This window comes from Podarcis raffonei, chromosome Z (assembly GCF_027172205.1).
Source record: "Podarcis raffonei isolate rPodRaf1 chromosome Z, rPodRaf1.pri, whole genome shotgun sequence".
In the NCBI taxonomy this organism is placed as follows: domain Eukaryota; kingdom Metazoa; phylum Chordata; class Lepidosauria; order Squamata; family Lacertidae; genus Podarcis; species Podarcis raffonei.
Window position 1 is genome coordinate 31,936,164 of NC_070621.1, and position 23,319 is coordinate 31,959,482.

At 42.2% G+C, this 23,319-nt stretch overlaps 2 protein-coding genes and 1 long non-coding RNA gene across 6 annotated transcripts in view; 2 read left to right on the plus strand and 1 right to left on the minus strand.

The window, feature by feature from the left end:
- The window catches only part of LOC128406444 (probable G-protein coupled receptor 34), a 228,847-nt gene that overhangs the window by 98,702 nt on the left and 106,826 nt on the right, over positions 1 to 23,319 (minus strand). The window lies entirely within an intron of this gene.
- The window catches only part of LOC128406456 (uncharacterized), a 54,200-nt gene that overhangs the window by 5,987 nt on the left and 24,894 nt on the right, over positions 1 to 23,319 (plus strand). The window lies entirely within an intron of this gene.
- LOC128406454 (DNA-binding protein inhibitor ID-3-A-like) lies at positions 5,301 to 6,064 on the plus strand. Its single transcript, XM_053373862.1, is given in 3 exon segments — positions 5,301 to 5,345; positions 5,347 to 5,423; positions 5,496 to 6,064. Coding segments are annotated over 3 exon segments (402 nt in total). The 3' UTR covers positions 5,776 to 6,064.

The following is a 23,319-nucleotide window of genomic DNA, read 5'->3' on the forward strand; positions in this document are numbered from 1 at the left end:
TTCAGAGTGCTCCTTGCAGGCGTATCTCAAACTTTAATACCATGGGGTTCCAACCATTTTGCCAACTAACCAAGCAAGGCATCTTTCCAACTGCAGCAGCCCCATTTCTTTTATATTTTTTTGGTTTTGAAATAAAAATTAAAAAAAGAAAAAGAAACCATTTGCAGCCACTGGAATCAGCCAGCAAGTGATCCACAAGAGCCAGATTCTGGACTTGAAGAATCCCAAATCTTCTGATACACGGCTCAGGAGATCGAGAGGGAGAAGGAAGAGAAGGCAGGAAGGGTAACCATGTCAGATCACTAACTCCTCGAAATACAAATGTCTTCCGGATAGATTGCCCATAAACTCCACCCTTGGTCCAACACGGTTACCTCTTCCATGCTTAGCTAATCTGTTCCTCCTTCCCTCTCTGAGTAAAAAATCCTACACCTTTTCCCCATACAAATGTTTAATTTTAACATATAAAATGCACACTAATATAATCAACATCAAAATACCAAAAAAAACCCAGTATTATCACAGGGTGCCAAGCCAAATTTAAAATGTTGGTCATGGTAGGATTCTATGCTGAAAAGATGTCCCACCAATGGTGTGTGGTTCAATCCTGAATATCCTGAGGGTCTCTTCTTAGCTTGTCTTGTTTTATTACGGCAATATTAGTACTTTGCATTATGAAACATTCCAAGTTTTTCCGCAATCTTCATGTACTTTCTCATTCCTTTTCTCCAAGCAGACTGAATCCCTCGCAAACACCCCATCAGATAACTGCAGCCACACAACTCAAACCCTGCCAGCACTGAACTTTTCTGTTACTTCAACCACTCCACATTTGCTGAGGGTGCATTTGCATTCGTCTCAGCCAGGAATGCCTCCTTCAGGAGGTACAATGAAACCATTTGCAGCCACTGGAATGAGGCAGCAAGTGATCCACAAGAGCCAGACTCTGGACTTGAAGAATCCCAAGCACATTTATCTGGCTTTTTCATTCTCGCTGCAAGAGAAGAGAAGTGAAAGGCTGTGCTACATCTGGCGCAGTCATTATGGAGGTGCATTCAGGGATTAAACAACAAAAAAGAGGAAGGGATCCTAATAGACAGAAAGGGTGCTCTGCTTGGAAAGCAGCAAAGAAAGCTGCTTGGAAAGCAGCAAAGGGACTTTCAAGATCATGAAAACTGAGTTGTCTTAGGGCTGTTTTGCCTCATGGTTTTTGTTGCTCAACTCTAATAGAGAGAACACACATGTATCCTTTTTTGGCAGGAAGGTTGATTTCTTCATCCATAAATTGTACTTACTTTGGTGTGTGGTTTTTTTAAAAAAACTTTTCATAAAAACTTTTTGCATAATAAATCTTAAGCTGGTGTTTCTTTAAAAAAACACACATATATATACATATTTTTATATATACATATATACATATACATATATATATATATATATATATATATATATATATACACACACACACACACACACACACATATGTGTGTGTGAACGGCAGTGCTTCATCAGGCACAGTCATTAGGAAGCTTCATTTAGGGATTAATTAACAAAAAAGAGGAGGGGGTCCTAACAGCCAGAGAGGGCGCTCTGCTTGGAAAGGAGCAAAGCTATATGTACTCATCACTCCTTTTCTGCACCAAGATCAAACCCCTTTTCGAAAAGCCCTTAGATTGGCTACCCATTAAGGGGTTACTTAGATTAAGATGTTGCTTGTCCAAAGATACACCCTTATGCCGCTTGGCCCCTTCAACAGCACAGTTTAGGAGTTCAACTGCCTCTTCCCAATGGATGACTTTCTGGACTCACAAAGTTTCTGGTGTGGATGTAGCTGTTCACCTGCGTTTGTGTCTTATTCAAAGGCTCTGATTTCACCTCTTCAGTATTCCCCTTATTTATGAAAAGCACCAGGTTAGAAGTGACCATTCTAGTGAAACTGCATCTCAAAAAGGGCATTGGCAAACTTTTCTGCACAAAAATCGATTCCCTCGCAAACATGCAATCAGGTGGTATAGCCACACAGTTCACACCCTTCCTCTCAGCCTCCTTCAGGAGGTACAATGACACCATTTGCAGCCTCTGGAATCAGCCAGCAAGTGATCCACAAGAGCCAGACTCTGGGCTTGATGAATTCCAAGCACATTTATCTGGATTTTTCATTCTCTCTGCAAGAGAAGAGAAGTGAAAGGCACTGCTACATCTGGCTCAGTCATTAGGGAGGTGCATTCAGGGATTAATTAACAAAAAAGAGGAGGGATTCCTAACAGCCAAAAAGGGGCTCTGCTTGGAAAGCAGCAAAGAACTGGCTGCTCCGTCCCTTCCTCCTCCTCCTCCTCCTCCTTCTTCTTCTTCTTCTGCTGCTAGTGGAGGCCTGGAACAGGGCGGGCTGAGTTCTCGGCATCGTCATGGATGCCATGGGGCCACATTCACATTCACCACATTCATCCTCCCTGCCCTGCTGGTCCACGTGGCCATTTGCAGAGGGGTGGTTTACGCAGCCCCCCCATCCCACCCCCCTTCCTCTATGCTCGGTAAATAGAATTACAGGATTTCCCACAGTTTCTGTACAGTACATGAACGCTTCAGCCCTCTTCTATGGCAAGATGGATTCCCTTGCAAACACGCCATCAGGTGGTACAGCCACACAGTTCACACCTGCCCTTAATGAACTTTTCAGTTACTGCACACACTCCAAATTTGCGGAGGATGCACCTGTGTTACTCGTAGCCAGGTATTCCCAAACCCCTCAACACAAGTGTCCCTTCTCCAAGTGTCCCTGCTCCTTGCAGGCGTGTCTTAAACTTTAATACCATGGGGCTTCAACCATTTGTGCAATATAACCAAGTAAGGCATTTTTCCAACTGCAGCAGCCCCATTTCCTTTGTAAAAGATGGAAAAAACACAGTTCCATGAAACAACAGGTAATGTAGTGTGAAAGAAACATTGGGGGGGGGTGGACAGAAGCCCTAACAGAATAATCAGGTACACCAAAACAATAATCAACACTTCTAAATACAGCCTATGGCGCAAAACCATTCAATGTATCATCTCCTCCACAATTCACATCCTGCCATCAAAGAACTTTTGTCTCACTTAAAGCACTCAACCTTTTCTGAGGATGCACACCTCAGAACACAAAGGGACAGCGGAAGCTAAAAGGACAGGCCAGTGACTTCTGTCTTGCAAGTAAATTTTTCGGATGACCCAGACCTTTTCTCAAAAGGGGGGGAAGAGGAAGAAAGATGGAGGAGAAATTGGAATGTTAATACCCCCCCTCCAAATCTGGGGCAAACTGGTGGAGACGATAGTGGTGGGGAAGCTATGTAGAAAATCTTATTTTTTATAAGGCCCCAATTTTTCCCCAGCATAACTAATTTTTATTTGGCTTTGGCTTTCTGTAAATTTAATTACCCAAAGTGTATTTCTACATATATAGCAGGAGACCAAAACACTGGGAAGAAAATACAGTCTTGAAGAGACTAGTAAATTAATTGTGATGACTATGCTGGATTTCTATTTCTTTTGTTGAGTCAGAGTACTACAATCAAGTGTTAGGATATAACTGAGGATGCTTCTAGATTCCATGTTCTGTTTTTTGTGAAGCTCATTGTGTTTAACACAATGTGACAAATCAGGTAAAAGCTGTTAACCTTATTGTTTTTCTCTGCTGCTGTCAGAGTGTATGCTTTTGCACATTTGAAGTGCAGTCTGAAAGCAAATTATATATATAATAAATTACCCTCCCCCCTCCAAATCTGGGGCAAACTGGTGGAGACGATAGCGGTGGGGAAGCTACAAGAATTATTGGAATACACAGATAATAAAATGCATTCCCCTCTGGGTTGAATCCTGGCCATGGGGACTCAATCCTTCCAATATTGAGGAGGTCCATAGACTATGCTGCCAGCCACAGGACAGACTATTTCCACAAACTGAACAAGGAGAGGGAATTCCACTACTCTGTCATCCGGTCCAAGCTGAATCACATGGTTTCCAGGCTGCCTAGGAGGGGCAATGCAGCAGAAAACTACATAGGCTGCCGCCCAGTGAGGTGCAACTTAAAGCCTAGGCAGCGGATCAGCACAAGCCTCATAAACCTCAGAGACTTTGCACTGTATTCATCAAATGACTGCTTCTGAGAAATGGGATCATGAGAGCTGGCATACATAATTGCCATACTGGGGGTGCTGCTGGCTTGGTGGTGGTTGTTTTTTTAACTTGGCCGTGCCATGGAGAAGAATGGTTTGGAATGCCAACCAATATGGACATTATACCTTGCGGCACAAAAGAAAGTTTTTGCAACTGTGATTGTAGTATTCATCTTTTTAAAATATAAACATTGCAAGTTTTGGCACGCTTTCTGTATGCACAGCAGCTATATGTAATAAATTATCATCTTTATCTAAAAGCATCCAGCATAATATTAGCCGTTTAGAAAGTGCAAAAAGAAAGTGTTTGCAACTGTGATTGTAGCATTCATCTTTTTAAAATATAAACATTGCAAGTTTTGGCACGCTTTCTGTATGCACAGCAGCTATATGTAATAAATTATCATCTTTATCTAAAAGCATCCAGCATTAAAAATCTCCTGATACACGGCTCAGGAGATTGAGAGGGAGAAGGAAGAGAAGGCAGGAAGATTAATCATGTCAGACCACTAACTCCTCGAAATACAAATGTCTTCCGGATAGATTGCCCATAAACTCCACCCTTGGTCCAACACGGTTACCTCTTTCATGCTTTGCTAATCTATTCCTCCCTATACCTTTTTCCCATACAAATGTTTAACTTTAACATATAAAATACACACTAATATAAGCAACATCAAAATACCAAAAACCAGTATAATCACAGGGTGCCAAGTCAAATTTGAAATGTTGATCATGGTAGGGCTCTATCCTGAAAAGATGTCCCACCAATGGCGTGTGGTTCAATCCTGAATATTTGGCATCAAAATTGGCATCAATTGTGTCTTTATTTGGGGAGGTCATAGATTCCATAGGTCCTCTCCAGTTGTACAGAAGATAGAAGAAGAGAGAGAGAGAAGACCTTGACTGGGGAAAGGATCAGAAAATATTTGCTACTGCAAAGGTAGCATTTCTGTTTTTAAAATATATACATGGGGTTTTTTTGCAAAGAGAAGCATTTTCTGTGTGCACACAATTGAGAATCAACCAGGCTGGCAAGCAAGGGGCAGTATCGATCTCTCTCTCTCGAGGTTGCTTGCTTGCTTCTCCCGCCTTAAGGAAGGAAATCTTGCCCTTCTGCAAATCCCTGCTGGTTTCTCCTCCTTCATGGCCATGAAAGGAATCAGCTCCATCAGATCAGTCAGGATCTGCTAGGAAACAAGCTGTGTGCTGCCTCTCTGATCAGAGCTTCACCATCACCCAGGGAACGAGCAACAGAACGAAGCCCCTCGGCCAGTGACTCCTGCTGCAAAGGCCTTCAATAAAATGCGACAAGTCTTGCCAAAACAAAAAACAAAAAAACCAGAGCCCGGCTCAGGAGGAGCCCAAGAACCTCCTTTACAACATGAATGACTGCTACTCCAAGCTGCGCGAGCCGGTGCCGAGGATCCCGCAAGGCACCAAAGTCAGCCAAGTGGAAATCTTGCAGCATGTCAGCGACTATATCTTTGACCTGCAGATCGTGCTAGAGGAACAGGCGAAGAAGGGGCAAGATCCGCCCTTAGCCGAGACTTCCCTACTCTCTTTAAAAGCTGCAGAGCGGGCATCCGAACTTTGCTCAAAAGAGGAGAGGAATCTCTGCCACTAACCTCTTAAAACAGACTGCAAGTATGGGATCCTGGCACTTGGTTCTCTCCAGTGAGACAGGAGATAGAAGAAGAGAGAAAAAATAAAGACCTGAACAGGGGAAAGGATTAGATGTTTTAACCCTGTGCATCCAGTAATGAAGAGACCTCCACCAATCTCTTCCAGATAAACTGTAGAACATGGGTCTGGCCAGGCAGTTTCAGATGCCTTGACTGGTCTTCCAGAAACAACTTTCTGCCCTCAATCTGTTATTCTCTTCCAACGGCCTGAAAACAAAATTTGCAGGCCGGGGAGGGGGGGTGTTGAAAGCAAGCCCACTTTTCAACAACTATAGTATGGCTGTATTAAACAAGAAGAAACTTTGCAGAAGAAGAAATTTTGTGGCGTTTGTGTGTCAGACTGGGCGGATTATTATTATTATTATTATTATTATTATTATTATTATTATTAAAGCTCTGAACATTCAGATTCTTCATGCTAGTTTAGTGGTCAGGAGATTTCTTACTGAAATCACATACTTCCTACAATGCAGCAACTTGTGAAAAATGTGGACTGATCTGTCATTTGCTCAGAAAAAAGGGCAACAACAACAAAAAACCCCAACTTACATATATGCAGCTTGTATGTATATTTTGGATTATAGTTTTTTAACATCATTTTTTTGGGGTGAAGGGGACTTTCAAGATCATGAAAACTGAGGTGTCTTAGGGCTGTTTTGCCTCATGGTTTTTGTTGCTCAACTCTAATAGAGAGAACACACATGTATCCTTTTTTGGCAGGAAGGTTGATTTCTTCATCCATAAATTGTACTTACTTTGGTGTGTGGTTTTTTTAAAAAAAACTTTTCATAAAAACTTTTTGCGTAATAAAACTTAAGCTGGTGTTTCTTTAAAAAACACACACACACACACACACACACACACACACATATATATATATATATATATATATATATATATATATATACACACACACACACATATGTGTGTGTGTGAACGGCAGTGCTTCATCAGGCACAGTCATTAGGAAGCTTCATTTAGGGATTAATTAACAAAAAAGAGGAGGGGGTCCTAACAGCCAGAGAGGGCGCTCTGCTTGGAAAGGAGCAAAGCTATATGTACTCATCACTCCTTTTCTGCACCAAGATCAAACCCCTTTTCGAAAAGCCCTTAGATTGGCTACCCATTAAGGGGTTACTTAGATTAAGATGTTGCTTGTCCAAAGATACACCCTTATGCCGCTTGGCCCCTTCAACAGCACAGGTTAGGAGTTCAACTGCCTCTTCCCAATGGATGACTTTCTGGACTCACAAAGTTTCTGGTGTGGATGTGGCTGTTCACCTGCGTTTGTGTCTTATTCAAAGGCTCTGATTTCACCTCTTCAGTATTCCCCTTATTTATGAAAAGCACCAGGTTAGAAGTGACCATTCTAGTGAAACTGCATCTCAAAAAGGGCATTGGCAAATGTCCTTTTCAGCACTTTTCTGCACAAAAATTGATTCCCTCGCAAACATGCAATCAGGTGGTATAGCCACACAGTTCACACCCTTCCTCTCAGCCTCCTTCAGGAGGTACAATGACACCATTTGCAGCCTCTGGAATCAGCCAGCAAGTGATCCACAAGAGCCAGACTCTGGGCTTGATGAATTCCAAGCACATTTATCTGGATTTTTCATTCTCTCTGCAAGAGAAGAGAAGTGAAAGGCACTGCTACATCTGGCTCAGTCATTAGGGAGGTGCATTCAGGGATTAATTAACAAAAAAGAGGAGGGAATCCTAACAGCCAAAAAGGTGCTCTGCTTGGAAAGCAGCAAAGAACTGGCTGCTCCGTCCCTTCCTCCTCCTCCTCCTCCTCCTCCTTCTTCTTCTTCTTCTGCTGCTGCTAGTGGAGGCCTGGAACAAGGCGGGCTGAGTTCTCGGCTTCGTCATGGATGCCATGGGGCCACATTCACCCCGTCCTCCTTGCTCTGCTGGTCCACGTGGCCATTTGCAGAGGGGTGGTTTCCGCAGACCCCCACTATCCCACCCCCCTTCCTCTATGCTCGGTAAATAGAATTACAGGATTTCCCACAGTTTCTGTACAGACATCAGCTACATGAACGCTTCAGCCCTCTTCTATAGCAAGATGGATTCACGCCATCAAGTGCTACAGGCATACAACGCAAACCTTGTGATTCAAGAACTTTTCCATTACTTAAACAACTCCACATTTGCCACGGCAGCAGCAACACTGTCAACTTGAATGTGCTGGTCATCTGTGGTTTTCTGCCCCCCACCTTCTTTTACTCCCACTTTCCTCCTCCATATGCTAAAGCTTTCCTCTTCATTCCTGCTGCTATATTACTATCTTTCCTTTTAAAATAGAAAAATTGCAGGTTTCTCCACAGTATCTTTACATACATCAGCAATATGTATGCCTCAGCCCTTTCCTACACCAAAATGGATTCCGTTCCAAACATGCCTTCTGGTGGTACAGCCACACAGTTCACACCCTGCCCTTAATGAACTTTTCAGTTACTGCACACACTCCAAATTTGCGGAGGATGCACCTGTTTTACTCACAGCCGGGTATCCCAAAACCCCTCAAAACAAGTGTCCTTTCTCCATTTCTACACCAAGATTCAATCCCTTGCCAACACCTTACCAGAAGATGCAGCCACACAACTCAGACCTTATATAAACCATGGATAAAATATATATTGGTGCATTTCACCAATCGAAGCCTTTGGCGTTAAGAAAAACATGAAGGGAAATTGGGCAAAATATAAAATGTTATTAAAGGGTAAAATTAATAAATAAAGAGGAATGGACTTTGAAATCCATATATATTTGACAGGCTGGCTCCAATACTTCCAACTGAATGAAAGACAAGGAAAATAGGGTTTGCTGGAGAAATATCAAAACTAAAGGGAACTCTAATGCAGCCTAAAGGAAAATATCTATCTAAAATGTATAATCTCCGCCACAATTCACACCCTGCCATCAAAGAACTTTTGTCTCACTTAAAACACTCAACCTTTTCTCAGGATGCACACCTCAGAACACATAGGGACAGAGGAAGCAAAAAGGACAGGCCACACAACAAGCCAGTGACTTCTGCCTTGCAGGTAGATTTCTCGGATGACCCAAACCATTTCTCAAAAGGGGGGGAAGAGGAAGAACCACTGGAATATTGAGATGAAGAGGAGGAAGTACGACAAGATTGGTAACCACAGAATGCTTTCCAGTACTGAAGTTACAAGAGATGCATTTTGACAAAATGAAAAGCTTAGTAGGAAAAAAAAGTTTATAGTTTGGGTGTTCACCTATGTAGGTGCCTTGTTCAATGGTCTGACACTGCTGCAACTGGCTCCGATTTCACTCTTCACAATTCCCCTTCTTAATGAAAAGCACCAGGTGGAAATTGACCATTCTTGTGAACCAGAATCTCAGAAATGCACTGGCAAAAGTCCCAAGTTAAACCCAGGGATGAAGCGCAAACCTCAACCCCTCAAGTAAAGTTATACAGTCAGTGCAAATCTTTGGTACTGCAATTGTACTATTGTTCTTTTTAAAATATAAAATTGCAGGTTTTCCCACAGTTTCTGTACGTACATCAGCTATATGTACACTTCTCCCTCTTTCTATACGAGGATTGTCTTACAAACACGCCATCAGGTGGTACAGCCACACAACTCAAACCCTGCAATTAAAGAACTCCTGTCAAGACACTTCTGAAGTGGCCTGCAAGTATTCTGCAATTAAAGAACTCCTGTCAAGACACTTCTGAAGTGGCCTGCAAGTATTTCACTGAACTGCCAGTGCCCACTTTGGGAACACTGGCCACCTCCGGGAAGTGTGCGATTCCAGAAAGGCCATCAACCCAGTGTGATCCAGCAGCAGCTCCTATGCAGCCATCTGCTGTCACTTGGATCAGAGACAAGACAACGTACAAGAAAAAGGTGTTTGCAACTGAGAACATTGGCTGGAACATGATGGGTGTGTGTAGTTGTCTGTCTTCCCAGGCTCCTTATGTTCTCCATTTACTCCTCCTTGCCCTACAACTCTCCTCATCACAGGTTTCCAAACAAATATATTACTTTTAACCAAGAGGAAGGAACCAGAATGATTGGCAACTCAAACTAGAGCAAACTAGAGCAAAATCCTGGTTTTTTTAAACCACATCTTAAGCCAGCCTATGAAACAATTAGTTTGGCTCAGGGCATTGTGAGTGGTTTGGATGGCCAGCTTCAGTGCTTGATTGGCAGTTAGGCATTGGTTTAAGAATTGGTTGGTGGAGAGGTATGGATTGGCTGTGCCTGCCCCTTCAAAATGCTGCTTCTGCAAGGGTTTTCCATTAAAGGAACCCAGGGGCTCACCATGCTTTTGTCTGAACCCCTGTCAAGGGGCTAGGGCCACACAAGAGCCCCTGGGAGCATGCAAATGTCAGTCTGTGCCCGTGTGGGGTCAGATAGTCGCAACCAATGCCTAAGCAACCACTCACATTGCTTGTAATTTTAATAAAGTTGTGGCCATAATTATGCCAAAAACCTTAAACTAAAAATTATGTGTCAATTGCGTTTTACTGGGGGGTGTCTTGGGGACCTCGACACGCAAATGGCGGGATGTAAAATTGTAAAAAAATTCTAGAATGAGGTATACGAGGAGCTGAAAAAATTGTTTAAGATTTTGTTTACAAAAAAGCCAGAGGCTATTCTGTTAGGCCTAATATCTTATGACATCCCCAAACACAAGAAAAATGTATTCCTTTATGAAACAGCAGCTGCCAGGATATTGATTGCAAAATACTGGAAGGCGGAGAAAATCCAATCACTATTAGAATGGCAAAACAAACTTGGCGAGTTTGTAGAAATGGAAAAATTGGCAGCAATTATTAGAGGCCACTCAAATCAGAGAATAATTAGAGAGTGGGATGGAGTGAAGGAATACATGAAAAAATATGCTAACGACATAAGCACAGGGCAGGGCAGCCATCTGTCTCTCTTTCTCCACAGGCATCGAAGAAGCAACATCTGCTTAGCCAAAGATGCCCTCTTGGCTTCTAGCCAAGACAAAAGGACTGTCTTCTTATGGAATAGTTTCCAAGTAGATGTTACTTTTTTAAGCTAAGTCTGCCTTCTGGGATCCGATTGTAAAGAGCATATGTGAGTAAACCTTTTTATACTTTTATAGAAGATTGTGTCGTGTCTTATCTTTTATGAGGGAAAAAGGGGGAAATACCAGAACAGTTATTATAGAGGCTTTAGTGAGCCTGAGCAAATGCATCCGCTGCAAGTTTAAAAAAAGAGGAATGTTACTCTGCTAAATTGTGGAACTTGTTAACACAAGTTGGAAAAGGATATACCGTATTTTTTGCTCTTTAAGACTCACTATTTCCCTCCTAAAAAGTAAGGGGAAATGTGTGTGCCTCTTATGGAGCGAATGCAGGCTGCGCAGCTATCTCAGAAGCCAGAACAGCAAGAGGGATCGCTGCTTTCACTGTGCAGCGATCCCTCTTACTGTTCTGGCTTCTGGGATTCAGAATATTTTTTTTCTTGTTTTCCTCCTCCAAAGACTAGGTGCGTCTTGTGGTCTGGTGCGTCTTATAGAGCGAAAAATACGGTAATCAGACAATATATCCTCTCTTGCATCCCTGAACATTCCCACAAAAATAAGTACTGGAAGCTAAAACCCCTTGGTGCATGTTGCCCATCGAAGCCTATGCTGTTAAGAAGGAAAACATGAAGGGAAATTGGAAAACATATAAAATGTTATTAGAGGGGGAAATAATATATTGAGATGAAAAGACATTGAAATCCATAAATATTTGACAGACTGGCTCCAATACTTCCAACTGAATGAAAAAAGAAAAATAGAGTTTCCTGGAGAAATATCAAAATGACTGGGAAAGGCTGTGGAGGGAAGACGTAAGATTCACTGCATGTTATAAGGGGGCGGTGAAGAAGGAGGGAAGAGAAGGAAGCACTGTCCTGTTCTCAGATTGGGGACAGCCTCCCACCTCCTTCCCAACTTGTGGAGGGACCAGACTCAAATTCCTTACCTCTTGACCCCTCAAGCAAATGTCCAAGCTACAACCCCAGGGTGAAGTACAAACCTCAACCCCACAAGTCATGTGTCCTTAACTAAGTTATACAGTCAGAGGCTGTCTAAAGAAGTATCTCCCATTTCTCGGCAGGCCACTTCATCTAGCGCTCAGTCGCTTTCTTCACTGTCTTCCCAGTGCTCCCGGGCAAGCTCTAAGGGCTCACTGACATCCCTGAGGTCCATAGACTTTGCTGCAAACCACTACTCTGCCATCCGGTCCAAGCTGAATCACATGGTTTCCATGCTGCCTAGCAGGGGCAATGCGGCAGAAACTACATAGGCTGCCACCCAGTGAGGTGCAACTTAAAGCCTAGGCAGCGGATCAGCACAAGCCTCATAAACCTCAGAGACTTTGCACTGTATTCATCAAATGACTGCTTCTGAGAAATGGAATCGTGAGAGCTGGCACACATAATTGCCATCCTGGGGGTGCTGCTGGCTTGGTGGTGGTGGTTTTATTAACTTGGCTGCCCAGCCATCTTGGTGATACTGCAAGCCTTTCTCAGGCTTTGCAATGCCATGGAGAAGAATATGCACATTATACCTTGTGGCACAATGGTAGCCATCGCATGGAAACACCTTCACGTTGCTCTTTGTGGCTTACATTTTGTGTGCCTCACTTGTAAGTGCTCCAGCCTTCACACCTGGTCAATTCTGTACTGCCCTTACAAATGTTGCTTTCTAGTGCTTTTTTGGTCAAAGAAATAATGGGCTAACTTGGTTTCATCAAGGGACAATAATATTAGCCGTTTAGAAAGTGCAAAAAGAAAGTGTTTGCAACTGTGATTGTAGTATACATCTTTTTAAAATATAAACTTTGCAATTTTTTCACAGTTTCTGTATGCACATCAGCTATATGTAATAAATAAATCATCATCATCATCTTTATACCCCACCCATTCGGCTGGCTTTCCCAAGGGACTCTGGGGGGGCTTACAGCATATCTAAAAACATCCAACATTAAAAATCTCCTGATACACGGCTCAGGAGATCGAGAGGGAGAAGAAAGAGAAGGCAGGAAGGATAACCATGTCAGACCACTAACTCCTCGAAATACAAATGTCTTCCGGATAGATTGCCCATAAGCTCCACCCCTTGGTCTAACACGGTTACCTCTTCCATGCTTAGCTAATCTGTTTTTCCTTCCCTCTCTGAGGAAAAAATCCTACACCTTTTCCCCGTACAAATGTTTAATTTTAACATATAAAATGCATACTAATATAATCAACATCAAAATACCAAAAAAACCAGTATTATCACAGGGTGCCAAGCCAAATTTAAAATGTTGGTCATGGTAGGATTCTATGCTGAAAAGATGTCCCACCAATGGTGTGTGGTTCAATCCTGAATATCCTGAGGGTCTCTTCTTAGCTTCAGAAGCCAGAAAGGGTGCTCTGCTTGGAAAGGAGCAAAGAGCTGGCTGCTCCATCCCGTCCTGCTTTTTCTGCTGCTGGTTTTGGAAAAGCTTAGTACAGAAAAAAAGAAGCTAGATGAAGCTAAAGAGAAGCCACACAAGAAGCCAGTGACTTCTGTCTTGCAGGTAGATTTTTTCAGATGACCCAAACCTTTTCTCAAAAGGGGGGTGGGAGAGGAAGAACCACGGGAATATTGAGATGAAGAGGAGGAGGAAGAAGAGGAGTACGAGAAGATTGGTAAACACAGAATGCTTTCCATTACTGAAGTTACAAGAGATGCATTCTGACAAAATGAAAAGCTTAGTACAAAAAAAAAAAGTTTGTAGTGTGGGTGTTCACCTATGTTGGTGCCTTGTTCAATCTTGCTGCAGAAAAGAGGGGAAAGGATACCCTGCTAGATATATAGACTTTCGGATTAATCATATATATATATAAAATATTATATTTAATATTTGGAGGGACGAGCTGGTGGTTGTGGGGCTCCTACTGATGTGAGAGTAGCATGGATTTCATCTAGTTGTAGAAAATGAGTGAAAAGAACATGCAGATCGTGGAAAAAGTGGAGTGGTTGAAGTAGCTGAAAAGTTCATTAAGGGCGGGTGTGAGCTGTGTGCCTGTACCACCTGATGGCATGTTTGAAAGAGAATCCGTTTTGGTGTAGAAAGGACTGAAGCGTACCTATTGCTGATGTACGTACAGAAACTGGGAACTCCTGCAATTTTATTTCCCTAGCATAGAGGAAGGGGGTGTGTGATGGTGGGGGGCTGTGGAAATCACCCCTCTGCAAATGGCCACATGGACCGGCAGAGCACGGAGGACAGGGGGACTCTGGAGGGCATGGCAGCTGCCACCTGACGAATCCCAGAACTCGGCCCATTTTCCTCCAAACCTCCATTAGCAGCAGCAGCAGCAGCAGTGGGAAGGGATGGAGCAGCCAGCTCTTTGCTGCTTTCTAAGCAGAGCTCCCTCCTCGTTTTTGTTAATTAATCCCTGAATGTACCACTCTAATGATTGTGCGAGATGAAGTACTGCCTCTCCCTTCTTTCCTTTTGCAGAGAGAGTGAAAATCCAAATAAATGCTTTTCTTTTTCTTTTTAGTTTCTTTTAGATGTGATTTTTCACTACTATTTTCAAGCCCCACTGAATGAGGAAAAAATAACAACTATTGATAGTGATCATACAGACGAGCATTCTTTTCAACACTGTCCATTCGAAAGACAGCTAGAGGTTTCGGGAACCCCTACAACTCCCCCCCCCCCAAGGATCCACTAAGTTCTTATGTCCTCTCCCATACTGGAAGAGCACTGGTGGGGGGGGTGACTCCTCCTGGATCCTGGCAGAGGTCCAAGGAATGGTTTGTCCCGTCTCTCCTTGGCAAACCGTAATCCCTCGTTCCGATGCAGCTTGGTTTGGGGGCGGTTCGTTCCCACCCTCTCCTGGATGGTCACTGACAGGCGGAAGAAGGCAATGCAAGCAACCACACTCACAACACTGGCTCCTAACATCACGCCCGCCTACTTGCCAGTAACGGAGGTCAACCCTAGGAGAAACTATTAGAGGTTTCTCCCACACGCTTCTTTTGCCTTTTTCTGCTTCTCTGGTGTGCTTCCAGAGCAGAGTTTTCCCCAGACAAGAACAGGAGTCATACTCAAATTGACAGTCAAGAGCTTCTTTATTGCTTGACTGGTTGCAGAATGCACAAGCATTCTGTTACTCTTATATACAACCCTTTATTACCCTGCTTCTTCTCTCCCCCTCTTCCCCTCAGAAATGCAGTGGCAAAGGTCTAAACTAAAACCTCAGGATGAAGCGCAAACCTCAACCCCTCAGGCCATGTGTCATTAACCAAGTTTTACAGTCAGTGCAAATATTTGCTACTTCAATTGTACTATTTTTCTAATATAGAATTACAGGGTTTTGCAGAGTTTTTTGGGCTTTTCTACACCAAGATTGATTTCTCCCTCCTTTATTATATTTATTCCTCTCACCATAACAGGTTTCCAAACAAATAAACAACTTTTAACCAAGAGGAAAGAACCAGAATGATTGGCAACTCTAACTAGAGCAAACTAGAGCAAAATCCACAGGTTTTTTTAAAACCACATCTTAAGCCAGCCTATGGGGCCAAACAATTAATTTCGCTCAGGGCACAGGCAGCCAAGTGGGACATGCGACAGATTTGGATGAACACATCTAGGCCACATTGAGATACTTGACCACACAGTGTCAAGGAAATGGGACTGGCCAGCGAGGCAAAGATGGAGGAGAAGTTGGAATGTTAACCCCCCCAATAAAAAAAATCTGGGGCAAACTGGTGGAGACGATAGCGGTGAGGAAGCTACAAGACTTATTGGAAAACACAGATAATTAATTGCATTCCCAACTGGGCTGAATCCTGGCCATGGGGGCTCAATCCCCCCCCCCAATATTGAGGGGGCCAATATCCCCTATTGGGTTGTTGTTATGGGGAAGCAAATGACATCCACCATCAGCTGCAAGACACACACCATAGGTAGCGGAGCGGGACATGCGACAGATGTGGAAGGCCTGAGAATATATTATGATGCAGCATGCTTTAGTTGGTTCAGAGACTGGATTAAGTTAGATAATAATGACATTTTAGACTTGGAGGGATGGAACAACAGATACGGTTGGTATGCCTATCTAATTTACAATAAAGTGGTGGTACATAAAGAATTTCTAAGTCATGTATTTACAAATTCATCATATAAGGTCTGGGTGAGACATAGAAGGCTGTTAGAACAGAAAACCCCATGGTGGGTCTCACCATTAGAAGTAATATCGGTTAAAAAGAAAAATATGATAGGAAGAATGGCAACATACCAGCAGCTCCTAAAAGAGGAACAGGGCCAATTAAAACTAAGACCATACGAAGAAGTGACCCAATACTGCACCACATGGATGCAATATCACCAAATTGCCCAAATATTCAATCAGGATAAACCAATAGGATTTGAAAAAGAAGAATCAAAATTACAAAAAGTATTATTACAAACTCAAAAAAGAATATATCCAAAATGTTTAATTTATTATTAGAATGGGACTTAAAGGATGAAGAGGTAAAAGAAGTTATGACTAAATGGGCATGCGATATAGGATACGTAATTCGGCTGGAACAATGGGATAAATTATGGAAATGGGATATTAAGTTTACGGCATGTTTTTTACTTTGTTTTTCTTTCTTTTTTGTATGTTTTGTTTTTCTTTCTTGTTTGCACAGTATTATTTTGGATTTAATGTTTGTAATTTTTTTATGATTTTGCATTGAAAATAAAGTAATTTTTTTAAAAAATAAAAATAAAAATTGTAAAACACAGATAATAAAATGCATTCCCATCTGGGTTGAATCCTGGCCATGGGGGCTCAATCCCCCCAATATTGAGGGGGCCAACATCCCCCGTTGGGTTTTTGTTACGGGGAAGCTACAAGAATTTGGGGGAAAAGGAGTTTGCAAAACAACTCAAGTCAAGTTCAGAGCCGATGGCCCAGCCGAGGGGAATGGAGCTTTCGCCTGGCCAAGCAATCGAGTGGGTGCTGGGTCGTACCCAGGGAGGATTCCTATGTCGGGAAAAGTATCCCCGAGTGGGTCACTCCATTGATGCAGCCCCACAGACTAGACGGGAGGGGTATGACTACAAGGGACCACCACGATGACCAAGGGAGGTTCGGGAAGAGGACGACTATTGAGAGCTGGAGCGCCCACCCCAGGAAAGTCGCCGACCAGCAATGTATCAACCGCCTAGAGCAGCCTGGGTTTACTCGCCAGAAAGGTCTTGGGAGCCCCGCGGGCCGGTTTGGTGGTACGAGGAAGAGGAGGGGTACGGGCAGCATCCCAGACGCTCTTACGAAGGGCAGGAACCTCAGCGTCCGGATGGACGAGCCCCGAGTTATCGCGCTGCCCCAAGGTACAGCTATGACCAAGAGGCACGAGATGTGGTTCCAAGGGGCATTACTCGTGGGTTTACCCTGAGGGATTTTGGCTTACATCCTTTTCCTGCGTATAAACCCCCCATGCATGTCCTGAGCTATCTGACTTTATTCAAACAACTTGCCGGGAACTGGAGCTCCCCTCAAGACTGTATATGTCTATTCTGAAGACGTTGATTAGTGGGGAGTTGGCGGATCTCGTGGGCCATCTTCCTTTGTCCCACGCGCTAGAATATGAACGGTATAAACGCCTTGTTTTGCAAACATATAGACTGCATGCGGAAAGCTACATCCGCGCTTTCCAGAAGGTTGATAAAACTGCCTCTTCTGAGTCTACCATTGGTAGCTGCGAAGGTGGCGCAAAATTTCAACTTTTGGCTGTCTGCAGAGGGGGTAGATACATTTGAGGGACTGAGGCAGTTGGTGATTAAAGAACAGTTTCTTTTTGGGGCTATTGTCCTGCCCAACCCTGCTGTAGATCACCTCATGAAAGCTTTCGGCCTAATATCTAATGACATCCCCAAAGACAAGAAAAATCTAATCCTTTACACAACAGCAGCTGCCAGAATATTGATTGCAAAAAAACTGGAAGGGGGAGAAAATCCCATCACTATTAGAATGGCAAAAGAAACAGCCACACAACTCAGACCTTATATAAACCATGGATAAAATATAAATATCTCCTGGAACCTACAACCCCTTGGTGCATTTCACCCATTGAAGCCTTTGGCTTTAGGAAGAAATACATGAAGGGAAATTGGGCAACATATAAAATGTTATTAGAGGGGGGAATTAATAAATTAAGTGGAAAGGACTTTGAAACCCATATATATATGACAGGCTGGCTCCAATACTTCCAACTCAATGAAAGACAAGGAAAATAGGGTTTCCTGGAGAAATATCAAAACTAAAGAGAACTCTAACCCAGCCTAAAGTAAAATATCTATCTAAAATGTATAATCTCCGCCACAATTCACACCCTGCCATCAAATAACTTTTGTCTCACTTAAAACGCTCAACCTTCTCTGAGGATGCACACCTCAGAACACACAGGGACAGAGAAAGGTAAAAGAGTCTGCAGCTTGATTGCCCCCAAATGGCAGAACATTCAGAGTGCTCCTTGCAGGCGTCTCTTAAACTTTAATACCAAGGGGCTCCAACCATTTGGGCCATATGACCAAGCAAGGCATCTTTCCAACTGCAGCAGCCCCATTTCCTTTGTAAAAGATGGCAAGCAAACTGTTCCATGGCAGAACAGGTAATGCAGTGTGAAAGAAACATTGGAAAAAATAACAGAAGCCCTAACAGAATAATCAGGAACACCAAAACAATAATCACCACATCTAAATACAGCCTTTGGCGCAAAACCATTAAATTCTTCATGATCCTGCTATTTGCAGAATCTACTAATCCCAGCAGAGCTAAATCTCTGCTGAGGACTTGTTGCCTCAGTTGGTCGGAATCACCCGCTGCAGGTACAAGGCAGGCACACTGAGCAGACCTTTGATTTTTTTGATTATTATTTTTTTGTTTTGAAATAAAAAGAAATTGATTATGTTTCTAGGTATTTGGGCTATTATCCTGCCCAACCCTGCTGTAGATCACCTAATGAAATCTTTCAGCCTAATATCTAATGACATTCGGAAAGAAAAAAAAATCTATTCCTTTACACAACAGCAGCTGCCAGAATATCCCATCACTATTAGAATGGCAAAACAAACTCGGCGAGTTTGTAGAAACGGCAAAATTGACGGCAATTATTAGAGGCCACTCAAATCAGAGAATAACTAGAAAGTGGGATGGAGTGAAGGAAAACATGAAAAAATATCGTCCCGGAATTGAAATATTAATAGAGAATGTGTAAAACTTGAAGGTAAGCAAGAAAATAATAGAAGCAAATGAATAATTATTAAATTATAACAACACAACAAGGTGGAAGAAGTAAAATATTGAGATCACACATGGGTGAAGGGGGTGGGGGTATATGGGAACCTATAATATCATTTATAATATAATTTGTTAATTGCGCTGTATTTATATAGAGCAAAGGGAAGCCTAGAGCAATTAGATATATTTTAATTTAGGTAATCTCTGTAGTAAGCTTGTGTTAGAAAACGAATATGGATTTTGAATTTGATGTTTGTAATATTTTTTTGTTTTGAAATAAAAATTAAAAAAAGAAAAAGAAACCATTTGCATCCACTGGAAGCAGCCAGCAAGTGATCCACAAGAGCCAGATTCTGGACTTGAAGAATCCCAAGCACATTTATCTTCATTTTTCATTCTGTCCAAAATTATGCCAATAACCTTAAACTAAATTTGGCATCAATTGTGTCTTTACCTGGGGAGGTCTTGGGGGTCTTAACACGCAAGGCACCAAAGTCAGCTGTGGAAATCTTGCAACACGTCATAGATTCCATAGGTCCTCTCCAGTTGTACAGAAGATAGAAGGAGAGAGAGAAAAAAGAGCTTGACCGGGAAAAGGATCAGATGTTTTAACCCCGTGCATCCAGTAATGAAGAGACCACCATCATTCACTTCCAGATAAACTGTAGAACATGGGTCTGGCCAGGCAGTTTCAGATGCCTTGACTGGTCTTCCAGAACCAACTTTCTGCCCTCAATCTGTTATTCTCTTCCAACGGCCTGAAAACAAAATTTGCAGGCCAGGGCAGCATATTGCTGTATTAAACAAGAAGAAACTTTGCACAAGAAGATATTTTGTAGGGTTTGTGTGTGAGACTGGGCGGAATTTTTTATTTTTTTTTAAAGCTCCGAACACTCAGATTCTTCATGCTAATTTACTGGTCAGGAGATTTCTTACTGAAATCGCACACTTCCAACATTGCAAAAGCTTGTGACAAATGTGGACTGATCTGTCGTTTGCTCAGAAAAAGGGCAACAAAAAAACCCACAACTTTGCATATATCCAGCTTGTATGTATATTTTCGATTATAGTTTTTTAACATCTTTTGGGGGGGGAGGGGACTTTCAAGAACATGAAAACTGAGGTGTCTTAGGGCTGTTTTGCCTCATGGCTTTTGTTGCTGAACCCTAATAGAGAGAACACATGTATCTTTTTTGGCAGGAAGGTTGATTTCTTCATCCATGAATCGTACTTCCTTTGGTATGTTGTTGTTGTTTTACAAAACTTTTCATACAAGCTTTTTGCATAATAAATCTTAAGCTGGTGTTTCTTTTAAAAACCCAAATATATAAATATATAAATATATAAATATATATACACACACACATATATATACACTACAATTTCTGCTGCAGTTTCTCAACAGACATCAGCAGAGTTTATGCTTCAAGAGGAGAGAAGTGAACGGCAGTGCTTCATCAGGCACAGTCCAAAGGGTGTATACATGTGTTCTTTCTATTAGAGTTCAGCAACAAAAACCATGAGGCAAAACAGCCTAAGACACTTCAGTTTTCATGTTCTTGAACGTCCCCTTTCAAAATGATGCTGAAAAACTATAATCCAAAATATACATACAAGCTGCATATATGCAAAGTTGTTGGTTTTTTGTGTTGCCCTTTGTTCTGAGCAAACAAAAGATCTGTTCACATTTGTCACAAGCTGTTGCAATGTTGAATTTGCATGTTAAGACCACCAAGACCTCCCCAAATGAAGACAGAATTGATGCCAAATTTAGTTTACAGTTATTGGCATAATTTTGGCCAAAATGAAAAATGAAGATAAATGTGCTTGGAATTCTTCAAGTCCAGTACTTGGCTCTTGTGCATCGCTCAATATTTGGGGAATGGAGCACCCTGTCTAGAAATACTGAGGGGGCTAAAGCCCTGGGTGGCCAGGAGGTCTGCTCAGTGGGTCCTGCCTTGTACCTGCAGTCCGTGATTCCAACCAACTGAGGCAACAAGTCCTCAGCAGAGATTTAGCTCTGCTGGGATTAGTAGATTCTGCAAATAGCAGGGGCATGTAGAATTGAATGGTTTTGTGCCATAGACTGTATTTAGATGTGGTGATTATTGCTTTGGTGTTCCTGATTATTCTGTTAGGGCTTCTGTCCACCCCCCCCCCCAATGTTTCTTTCACACTACATTACCTGTTGTTCCATGGAACTGTGTTTTTTCCATCTTTTACAAAGGAAATGGGGCTGCTGCAGTTGGAAAGATGCCTTACTTGGTCATATGGCCCAAATGGTTGGAGCCCCATGGTACTAAAGTTTAAGACCCGCCTGCAAGGAGCACTCTGAATGTTCTGTCATTGGGGGGCAATCAAGCTGCAGAATGTTTTAGCTTTCTCTGTATTAAGGGGTTTTGGAAGCGTTCATGTAGCTGATGTCTGTACAGAAACATGAACGCTTCCAAAACCCCTCAACACAAGTGTCCTTTCTGTGTTTCTGCACCCAGATTCAATCCCTTGCCAACACCTGACCAGAAGATGCAGCCACACAACTCAGACCTTATATAAACCATGGATAAAATATAAATATCTCCTGGAACCTACAACCCCTTGGTGCATTTCACCCATCGAAGCATTTGGCGTTAGGAAGAAAAACATGAAGGGAAATGACTGGCAGAATCTGAGACCAGGGAGAAGAGTCGGTGGAAGAAAATTCAAAGATTATTTACAGAAATACTGTAAAATTAATGAATGCTAGAAAAATGTTGGAATGAAGTTAAATGGCTTTAGCAGAAAGGTTATAAGGAATTATGTATAAATAGATTTTTAATGTATTAAAGGGGAAAAAATAAGGTTAAAATAAGTTAAGATAAAATACAGGACAGAAAACTGAGGAAGATGGAAAGGATTTGCTGAAACAGTTACTTGAAGTGGAATACAAAAAGGGAGGTGTGAGGAGGTCGTGGAAACAAGTGAATGAAAGATAAGATATTGAAATTATGGATGTGTTTTAAATTGTGTTTGTTGTATTTTGTTAATTTATTGTTTCAGTGTCAGGGTTATGTAGTGTTTTTTGTTTTTGTCTTGTATTATATTGTATTGTTTTGTTGAATTATTTTTCTTTCTTTTATACTCTTTAAACTGTTAATAAATATTATTTAAAAAAAGAAAGAAAAACATGAAGGGAAATTGGGCAACATATAAAATGTTATTAGGGGCGGAAATTAATAAATTAAGAACTTTGAAATCCATATATATTTGACAGACTGCTTCCAATACTTCCAACTGAATTAAAGACAAGGAAAACAGGGTTTGCTGGAGAAATATCAAAACTAAAGAGAACTCTCCAGCCCAAAGGAAAATATCTAACTAAAATGTATAATCTCCGCCACAATTCACACCCTGCCATCAAATAACTTTTGTCTCACTTAAAACGCTCAACCTTCTCTGAGGATGCACACCTCAGAACACATAGAGAAAGCTAAAACATTCTGCAGTTTGAATGCCCCCAAATGGCAGAAAATTCAGAGTGCTCCTTGCAGGCGTATCTTAAATTTTAGTACCATGGGGCTCCAATCATTTGTGCCATATGACTAAATAAGGCATCTTTCCAACTGCAGCAGCCCCATTTCCTTTGTAAAAGATGGTGATGAAACTGTTCCATGGCAGAACAGGTAATATAGTGTGAAAGAAACTTGGGGGGGGGGGGCAGAAGCCCTAACAGAATAATCAGGAACACCAAAGCAATAATCACCACATCTAAATACAGCCTTTGGCACAAAACCATTAAATTCTTCATGCCCCTGCTATTTGCAGAATCTCCTGATCTCAGCAGAGCTAAATCTCTGCTGAGGACTTGTAGAAATATCCCGTAGAAATATCAAAATGACTGTGAAAGGCTGTGGAGGGAAGATTCACTGCATGTTATAAGGGTGCGTTGAACGAGGAGGTAAGAGAAAGAAGCGCTGTCCTGTTCTCAGATTGGGGACAGCCTCCCACCTCCTTCTTCCCAACCTGTGGAAGGACCAGACTCAAATTCCTCACCTCTTGACCCCTCAGCAAATGTCCAAGCTACAACCCCAGGGTGAAGTGCAAACCTCAACCCCACAAGTCATGTGTCCTTAACTAAGTTTTACAGTCAGAGGCTGCTATCTAAAGAAGTATCTCCCATTTCTAGGAAGGCCACTTCAACTTCATCTAGCACTCGGCTGCTTTCTTCACTGTCTT